Raw genomic sequence first — 10,295 nt, forward strand, 5'->3', positions numbered from 1 at the left:
GGCGCTGCCCCAGACCCCGCGAGGGGCGCTGCCCCTCGACCCCGCTGGGGGCGTTGCCCCCAGACCCTCAGTTTATTTTGAGCTACAAAAGACCACGGGAAGTGTTGTGGTTGTCCGTATTGTGAGAAAGAAGCCTGCAGCTAAGGATTGGCGGGGAAGCCATAAGCCGTAGAGGGAGACGGATTTGGAGGTTGGGAACAAACAGAGTTTGAGGGAAGGCATTGCAGGTCCGTGCAGTTGTATGACACCAGGGAGTTATTCAGTTCAGTTTTTAGCCTTTGGGGAGTGTGATGGAGGATTTGAGGTGTCTCCTAGCCTTTGTGCCAGCGGGTTGTGGCCACCTCCAGGTAGGATAGGTACGCTTTGAGGAACTCGGAGTATGTCTCGGCTGGACGTGAGGTTGCCTTGGTGGATGCACAGAGGGCTCGGGAGGAGCTGACCACCAGGTTGGAGGCAATAGTCGCGTGAGACTTAGTTCAGTGTGGCAGTATCATTTGAGTAGCAGTTGGTGGAAGCTGAGATTGAAAAACGTGTTTTGCAGACAAGTTTGGGTTGGGCACAGGAGGACTGTGATGGCAAAGGAAGCAATATTGGTGAAATCCGCACTTGAGCATCGGATGGTAGCAGAAAAGGGTTTTCAGGCGAGGACGCAGGAAGTGTATAAGATCCGAGCCCGACAGGCGACAGTAGTTCCTGCCGTTCATCTCTATTTTGTATTAAGTCGTCGGAGTCGACTTCTTTTCTTGGGGGGGATGATGTTACCGGGAATAATCAATATGTTATGTTGTTATATTATGTTTATGTTGTCGTCGGTAATAATGAGTTACGGCGGTCAGTTAGTTAGCCGACGGGTAGGTAGTTGGAGTCGCGACGGTTGTGTCGCACCCCTTCGGGTATTATATATTGTGTACCTTTTCTTCGAAGTATGATCATGTTAGTCGTGTCAGATGTAATGTTATAAGCACTTATTGTACATGGACTGTGGAATTAATACAGAGGCTGGTTATTTAATATATTTCCATTATGTTCTGTGCATTTACTTTCTGCATTTAATCGTTTACCCGAGAGGGCAAACAAGGGATAGTCTATGACTAAGGTGGGTTCAAGAGGAAGAAAAGCAGGGCAAGTGTGCCAAAATATAGATTCGTGATAGAGGGAAAGGTCAAGACCATTTCAATGGATGGTCTAAAGAGTGGTTGTACTTTTCATTCCACATGTGTGGGCATCCTAGGTCAAGGCTAAAGTTTTGCAACAACAAGCAATTGGGGCAAGTGTTTCTATGTTTTTTAGAATGGTGGCATTAAGAAGGGGTGCACAAGAGAGGCTTGGCCTCAAGGAAGGAAGTGCATGCATGAACACAGATGATCATGGTGTAAAGATAGATCTGCACGATAGGCATGGAGGAGCATTGAGTGAGGTGTGTAAATGTGTGAGGACTTGCACATCAGGAAGAGATTGCATGATGAGCACAATGGGTGGAAGTGCACACAAGGAGTTTGGTGTGGAGGCATAGGAGTGACTAGATTGTGTGCAAGAGCACTGTTGGTAGTGTGGGGAAGATGAAGTAGAAAAATGGTGAATCGTTTGTGGTCTCAAGCCACAAGGCAATCAAATGAGTTGGCAACTATGAAAGATCAGATTGCTTTTGGCATTGTGATATTAAAGGAATGCAAAAGAGTAGGATAGATAGTCATGTCAAATGGAGCATAACTACAAGACAATTATTGTAAGCCATGGGTAGAGAATTTGATGACAAAGGTGTTTGGTTGCTGAACAGACCAAGGGTAGGATTTTTGAAATCTTGATCAGCTATTTAATAAGCTAGGAAGCGCAAATGAAGAAATGACTAAAAAAAAGGGGTGTCTAGAATGAAATTTTTTTAGGGGGGCTTTCAGAGTGAAAGCTCTTGGGGAAGACAGAACCTCAAAAGACATGGAAAGGGAGGAGTTAATGTGGGAAGGCCATCTATGTGTGGATCTATGTTGATTCCTCAAGATGAAGTGCTCATTGTGTAAAAGGGCATAGCCTTCTGTATTATGTAACATCATTCTTGTTTAGTAAAAACAATAGAGAGTTCATTCTTTTTCTTTTGTGTATGTTTAGTTCTGATGTTGGGAGCCTTGGCCATCATAACTGCATCACTCCACCTCCATTGAGACTCACCTTTGTGAACAAGTAGAATAGAACTTGTTAGGCTCAAGATAGGCCTTTGTATTGAAGGAGGCTAACTGATCAAGGGCTGACCAACAAGGCAAGGGAAAACTTGGGAACTTAACCCAAACAAGGACCTTGAGAGCTTACTGGTCAAAAACCATGAAATCACAGGTTTAGGAGGAAAATCAAGTAGAAAGATGTGGAAATACTAGGGCCCATGTTTGAAAATGGTAGCCACATGGTTTGCCTTAGTAAAGGGAATAAAAAGAAATCCTTGTTCATTTTTTGGACAATTTCTAGTCTAATGCCAATGGGAGCCCAAGACGTTTAACCAATTTTTTAGCATACTTTTTGAGGGGATCCTTCCAGCAAAATACTCAGTAAATGTAAATTGTTCTGACCATTTGCATGCATTATCAAAATTTGAAATGGGTAGATGTTTAAAACCACATTAGGAGGGCTGTTAAAATCCTTACATGGTGGAATTATTTGTGTACAAACTTACAAGGTTTCTTGATTAGTGGTACCATTCTCAATAATTTCAAGACTTGCAAAATCAACATGAACAACTGAATCGCTATGGCCTGAAACAATTTAAATAAGCAAGGATTACCCAAGGAGGAGAAAAAGTAGAAAAAGAAATGATAAATGAAGGAGATTGGAAATGTACCTCTGAAATTATGGAAAGTGGCATGATAGCAAAATACCTAAGAACTGGGTACATCAGAGTAGCCTTTTCTCATTCTCAATGTTGCACATTAAATTTTCAATTTGCTTCAGGTCTTCAAACAAGTTCGAGCTTGAGATGAGCAAATGCATTGCAAATAGGTGGAGGTTTTGTTGTGACGTATTCACACATCAGCCCATTGCAAATGGGGACCCCCACTTTTTTTTGCTTTGCTTAGTCTTTAACTTGGTAGGTTTAATAGCTGTTTGCCCTTGCTTGTGAGAGGAGATGAGTTTAAGGATGTGGTTGTGTCAAACTTGCAAAGTTGCTAGGATTGTCAAGATGCAAAAAGGTTGTCAATTTGCAAGTAAGAAGGCATTAGGGGTTTGAGATGGCATGAGCTAGGGTTTTGATGTGAAACTTGGCATGAGTTTACTCAAAAGATTGATTTTGATAAATGTTAGCTTAACAATTTCAGGTTTGTACAAATGAAGCTTTGATGAAGTCAAGGTGCTACGAATGAAAGAGAACTGCAAAGGTCTTCAAATGCAAAGGTCTTCAATTGCAAAGGTCACAAATTGCAAAGGTGCCTTCAAAATTTGCCCAAGCTTTGCAATGCAAAGGTACCTTAAAATAGCGCCTTGACCAAATCTTTGAAAGGTGTCTTCAAAATCCGCCATGATAGTAAGATGTAAAGGTGCCTCAAAATGCCGCCTCCAACCAAATCTTCCAAAGGTGCCTTAAAAAATCCACCCAAGTGAGGAAGGTTGCAAAGGTACCTGATAAAGCTGCCCAAGTTGTAACTTGCAAAGCTCCCTTGAAATGCCGCCTTCAAGCAAAAGTTGCAAAGGTGAGTTGAAAATCTGCCTTGATGTTATGTTGCAAAGATATCCTAAAAAGCCGCCTCAATCATGACTTGCAAAGGTGCCTTGAATTTTCGCCATGAAGCAAATATTGCAAAGGTCTCACAAAATGCTGCCACAAACATCTTGCAAAGGTGTTATGAAAATCCGCCTACACCAAAAGTTGCAAAGGTATCCTAAAAAGCCGCCTAAATGGAACAATGAGGAAGTCAGCCTTCAAGTGTGGAGCGCCCAGCATAAAGGCAAATGAAATTTTTTTTTTTAAGAGACAAGTCGGCCTAAGGGAAGATAAAATGAAAAGACACATCTCTATGCCTCCAATGCCTATATAAGGTGTTCATTTTCATTCCAAGACATTATTCAAGGCAATCTACAATATTCAATCTGCAAATATAAGAGACCAGTGAACTTCAAAGAACAATTCAATTCTGATTTGCATCTCTAAACCTACGATTTTGAAGGGCAAATTTATCTATATTAGCGATTTTGAGGGAGAAAAGGTTTTAAGATCAAATTGAAGACATCTTTTATCCACTTTGAGGGCAAAATTGTGTGAAAATTCACATTGCATCAGACCTATAGCAAGCACAAAATCAGACATATAGAAGTGGAAGGTAAGTGAAATTAGTGTGTATTCTATGTATTTGACACACTTTTGTTTGCTTTGCAGGTGATTAAATGAGGAATCAAGGACAAGTCAACATCAAGATTTAGCTCGAGTCATGCAAAGCAGAGATCGAAGTCAAGACCTTGGAGCATGATAACTTACAGGATGATGAAAGAAAGAAACAATCTTGAATTTACAGGATGATGAAAGAAAGAAACAATCTTGAATTCCCTTCGGGAATCCAAGAATCGAAGACAGTACACTAGTTGCACCATTCATCAAGTAGATCACAAATAAGAGAAGATCAATTATCATATTGAGCAAACTAAATAATGTTGAGTATCAAGAGACATCGCTCAACATTCCTTCATGATAATCTATCAAATCTACAAGTGCAAATTGAGGTGTCATCCTAGTCATCATTCCACCAATCAGAGGAATTCCACATCAGCAAGGCCAAGTTCAATGAATCTGCTTCGTTTCATGGTGGAGCAAGTGATACATGGCGCCTCATCAAATACTATTTTATGTACCTAACCTCAATTCTCATTGGTTAGAAATCAAGATGGACATGTGTCCAAATTATTGTAATGATCTTATTGGCCAGAAGCAAGTTTGTTTTAACAAACCCTAATTAGGTTTTTCATCTTGTAATCTCGGCCAATGATCTCAAATCGATCTGAGCCTTTGAATTGTAATGAGCTCTCTATATAAGGTTCAATCTTCTCATTTGTAAGGGGGAATAGTGAATAGTTGATAGGTGTTAATAGTTAGATCATTAAAATAGAAGTTAGATTAGGAGAGGGCGAGGATTGTTTCTAGAATCTTGTTGTAAAGAGCATATGATTTCATTGAAGCTATGGTGAATTAATGTGTTACTTCAACAAGTCGCATGGTCTCTACTTCTCAATTCATTTACTTTCATGTTGAATAGTTGAATGATAGAACGTTGTGCATGGTTAATGGTGAAATTCCTAATCCATACCACTAGCAGTTTGTTGATTGCAAATTCGCCATGTGTGGTCAACTGGAATACTTGAATGAGCTTAAGTTCAATTGTTAATCAATCATTGATATGCATTCAATTAATGGTGTCTATGCTTGATAATGATTTGAAAATCATCTAATTTCCTTAGAAGATTGCACTAAGCTTTGTGGAGTTGTTGCTTTGCATGTCAAAGCAAGGCGTAGTGGAGTTCCACCAAAGATCATTCATTGTCTCTTGCATTCCTAGGAGTAGCGTAGTCTTCCTAAACTCTACGTCTTTTGTCCTTTTTTTTTAATTCTCCAAGCAAGTAGATAGAATCAAAGTTCCAGCAATTCAAGCATTCATGTACAATGTAAGGTGCCTTGAAGAAACAACAATCACAACGACCAACTGTGCTTATCCACAAGTCGTGACCTGACATTAGGAACCTTGGAGTCTTCCAATTGATCACGAAGTTTAGCATTTGGGAAGATTTTGTTCAAGAGAGGATAAGATACCTTGGTATTTTATTGTGTTTGATTGTGCATAAAAAACACATCAACAGGTTTGTCAGCCAATCACTCTGTATGATCATCAATGAGGTCACACTTTTGACTATGTCAAATTCAACAATTCTTTTCACTCCAATATGCTGTCAGCTACTCCAGGAAATAAATCCTCATTTCCAAACAATTTTTGTCATCCCATTATTCAAGTCATAGCTATCATGATTTCTTTTCACATTCCCCTTTACTGCCTCATCACTAGTACCGTCATACCTCCCAAGTTAACATTGGAGCAGCATTCTCTCATTCTTGTTTAATGTTGTTCACATAGAGGTGGATAAACATCAGTTAACAAATTCGAGGCTCGCTTATAGAAATGTTATTGTCTTCCACCTATCATGCTTTTGCAGAATTATTAAATTTCAAAATAGTAAACCTCTGGTTCTGCACAAAGATCCTTACTGTGCTTTTCTCCTCAAAACTCTCAGTTGCAACTGTATCTGTTAGGGTACTCTGAATTTGCCCCTTTTGCTACGTATTCAATCCTGTTACTCCAGATTTTCCAGAAAAAAACACCTTAAAGGAGAGGCTTGAGAAGTAAATGTTCACCTATATATAAGCAGCGGGAAAGGTCAAATCTAAGAAGAAAACAAAAAGAGTGGCATTGCTGAAAGTATCTAGTATACAGAAGAAAGTGAGCTAAGGCCACTCCTAACTCCAATATAATGAGCGAAATAAGCTCTGCTAGCAGCTCTAAGCATGCCATCCCTGTTAGAATGTCCCTGAGCTTCAACAACATGCTTGGCTCTGGTGGAATATTCCTATCCATAAGAAATAAATCAGATGGGAATAAATTGAGCTATCTTGTGGCAATTTCTCTTGTGAATGCCAAACTTTCTTCATCACACCAGTCTCCTTTATTATGTCCACAACCCATGGAGCCCTCCAAAATCCTCTATGTCCATGCCTAATACTCAAAATGTCTTTTCCTCACCCTTTATTCGCTTTATTTATCTTTCACTAAACAAGATTTAGCCCTTTCATCACCCATAATTCTCCAAAATACATCCCACCACCTTGTTAACACTGTTTTAGTCCGTGAATTTCTTGTGTAACACTCCCATTGCCATTTACAACCTTTAATGTAAACCATCCAACTTTAGAGGTTCTGATGCTAAGACAAAAAAAAGCAGACCCTGATTTTCTTGCCATATTTCAAGAAATCTCAGAATACAGATTTTCTTGCTTAATACAATTTTAATTTGAAATTAAAAAGATGTACCAGTTGACTCTTTCATTTGATCTAATATTCTTGGAATTGCATTTTAGGGTCTAGTACTTTTTTTTGCATGGGATATATTCAACCTTTTTTTATGTAGATGCATGATTTTTCATCATTTTCACTTATGGACATAATGACCATCATAAGGTCTGATGTTAGTTCATTGTATAGCTGGTTACCTTTACAGATTCCGAATGCCCCATGTTTTTCCATATAACTGTATTGACTCATAATCTATCAACATATTTGCAAAGAACTATATATCTAGTTCAAAATTCAAATCAATGAATATTGTCATTTGTTTTTAGCAGTTGTCGCTAACTCACCAAGCTTATAACCTTTCCCTCTTTGTCCGTTCCTTTCAATATTTACCAGCTAATTTCCTAGTCGCATTTTGTTGGTGTTACTTTTCTTTCTTCTAGTAAATATATGGCATATAGACTGTATTGTTCTTGTATGCATGGCACAGTGCTTTAGACAGTTTCTTGCAATCCTGTTCATTTGATCAAGAAAGTTGTTCCCTGTATGGTTCTTGTAGGCATGGCGCACAGTGCTTTAGATAGCTTCTTTCAATCCTGTTTATCTTTTTGATCAGGAAAGGTGCTATCTTTAATAACTTATCTGTTGACCAGGAATGTTAATGGTGCATTTGCTTGTCTTTTGTTAGGCAGTTAGGTGCTCCTGTCATGAGAACAACAGAAGATACATTTATGCAAGTTCTAGAAGAGGCATTAACAACACTGTATGGTTTGATAGGAGGAGCTTTATTGATAGACTTGATTGAATTCAAAGCATTAACTGGTGTGGCAACCTTACGGTGCAGGAAAGGGTAGGTAACATTCAATAGCTTGTTTTCAAATATTTAAATGCATGACAATATATTTATTTGACCATGAAAGCAAACACAGGCTTGGATATAAAAGATAAGCCAGAGATATGCTGGCCTATAAACCTATATAGTTTTGTTTTGGTCTCTTCTATTCCATTTGTTTAGAAAGTTCGGCTAATTTTACATATCCCTGTACACAATATCTATCCAAATGTTGATGTACCCCAGGAAGAATTTGCTGACCTTGATGCTCTTTTTTAATACGTATCTTTTCTATGCTTTCTATTATGTACAGTGATGTGCAACGCATCTGGGCTGCAGCAACATTTGTGACTAAGTTCAACAATGTTCCATGTCGACTTAAGGTGCTAGAAGCATCTCCTTCCCTTGTGCCCGATACAGAGTTGGAAAAATAGTCGAGTTCCTGTTTTGTGACAATTGTTGGGTGGGCATAAGGTTAAGGATATGTGGTTGTAAAAGTAGGATAGGTTACGAATTTCTGGCTTCAGTATGAAGTTGGCATCAGAGCTAGCAGACATAGTAAAGGGCTCCCTTTATTGCTACTTGTTATTAAGATGGTTAAGTTGGAGTATGGCTTCTTCATATAGCAGTATGTTTCCTTTTACATGTTTTATTAATTCATCATTGAGGCAATGCTGTTATATTTCAATTCATCTTCTTTCCTATTTCCTTTATTTGTTCAGATTACAAATAAGACACATTTGTGGGGCTTACTCAATGAACATAAATAAATCATAAGAAATGGTCGATGGAGTGTTTCTATATTGCGAGTCATCTTCTTTCCTCTTTTATTCTTTTTTCAGATTGTGAGTAGTGCATATTTATGGTTCAACTCAATGAGCGTGAATAGATCATAGCCAACACATTATGAAGAATGGTGTCAAGACTGTATGCTGCAATCCTATGACACCATTGAATGCATTCAAATGCTTTGGATTGACAAATCCATAGGATGTTATCTTTTCTGGAAATTTAGAAGCATAGGCATTACTTGCATTCTGTTTCTGTTGTCACTGGCAAATGAATGACTCATTAGTAGCAAGACTGCAGTTGCTCCTAGACATGCTGGACCTCCAAAATGTAATATCCCTGGAGAGGAATGGGTTGCATTAAAGAATTTCAATGATAAAAACAATCTAATTGTTACCCAAGTGGATAAGAGGAATATGAAAACGCATGTTCTACAGTCCCGAAATGTTGAACCATCTATCAAATAGTGGTAGTGGTAGAAAATTCGATCATAACCTAATATCCTTATATAGAATTGAAGAAAATGATTTCCTTCTTGCTTGTTGATGATGTGGTTAAAAAGTAACTCTTACAAGCAAGGAGGTCACCCCCAGGTTATACGGTGCCCCAGAGATTCATAAATCAAGTATTCTTCTTTAGACTTATTGTTTACTCCACAAATTCCCCACTTACAGATTAGCCATTACCTCACCAAGAAAATCAAATCCCTTTGGGAAAGACAAACTCGTTCGTTTGCTACTCCAATCATTCATCGATATAATCAAGGACAAGAAAGTAGGAAAGGGTGAGATTCTTGTTGATGCAGTTTTAGTATTCATCAATTTTTTTTCATTGAGGCTATTATTGTGGTTAAAGACTGGATTGACGCTGACATAGTTTTTTGGATGAATTTTGCATACCTACTTTATCCTTCTTTAAAGTAGAAATCTTTGCACAAACTAAATGGGTAGCCATGGGGTCACCCCTATCTCCCATTGTAACCAACCTCTTCGTGGGGTCACTTGAAGAAAAGGATCTCAATTATTTTCTACTCAAACCAAAATGGTGGAAGCACTGATTGGGAACATGGTTTGAAAAATTAGAAGAATTTTACTCTTTTAAGCAACCTCTCAAAATGGATCAACTTTATTGAGGAGCTAGAAGTTAATGGTGATTTTCCATTCTTAGTCTCCTCCTATTGAGAAAGTAGGATGGGTTCTTGTAAAGTTTATAGAAAATCTACTTAGGGGAGAGGGACCAATAGTTGAACGGGGTTCAATAGTCGTTATAGCAATTGTGCACATAACATCCAATCTTACCACAAATTTATACTATATATTATAAATAAATAGTCCACATGCAAATAAAAAAATAACTAAATGTTGGTCAAAATAAACCTATACTTGAACACATAAGAACTTGTAAATGTTATATAAAAAGTACAAATATACATTCATTAACAAGCAAAATAAATAGTTTTTTGTTTGAAATAAAATATCATAACTATCCACTATAAATGTGTCATTTAAAAAATAAGATGCTCATTTAATAAAATAAGATACTTGCTCAAGCAAGTATTGTTGTCATAGTGAAAAAATAGTATTCCTATGTGTACAACTATTGGGGTAGCAATCTATATTCATTGGAGTATTTCATATTAATAATTTGTC

General features: G+C 38.0%; 1 protein-coding gene across 6 annotated transcripts in view; it reads left to right on the top strand.

Moving 5' to 3' along the window:
• Positions 1-8,658, top strand: part of LOC131027731 (uncharacterized) — a 93,170-nt gene extending 84,512 nt beyond the window's left edge. For all 6 annotated transcript variants that reach the window (XM_057957821.2, XM_057957823.2, XM_057957822.2 and 3 more), the window contains 2 exons: positions 7,714-7,875; positions 8,171-8,658. In XM_057957821.2, coding sequence (XP_057813804.1) covers positions 7,714-7,875; positions 8,171-8,291 — 283 coding nt within the window. In that variant the 3' untranslated portion in view covers positions 8,292-8,658. The remainder of the gene's footprint in view (positions 1-7,713; positions 7,876-8,170) is intronic.
• The last annotated feature ends 1,637 nt before the right edge of the window (positions 8,659-10,295 follow it).

Source organism: Cryptomeria japonica, chromosome 10 (assembly GCF_030272615.1).
Source record: "Cryptomeria japonica chromosome 10, Sugi_1.0, whole genome shotgun sequence".
Classification (NCBI taxonomy): domain Eukaryota; kingdom Viridiplantae; phylum Streptophyta; class Pinopsida; order Cupressales; family Cupressaceae; genus Cryptomeria; species Cryptomeria japonica.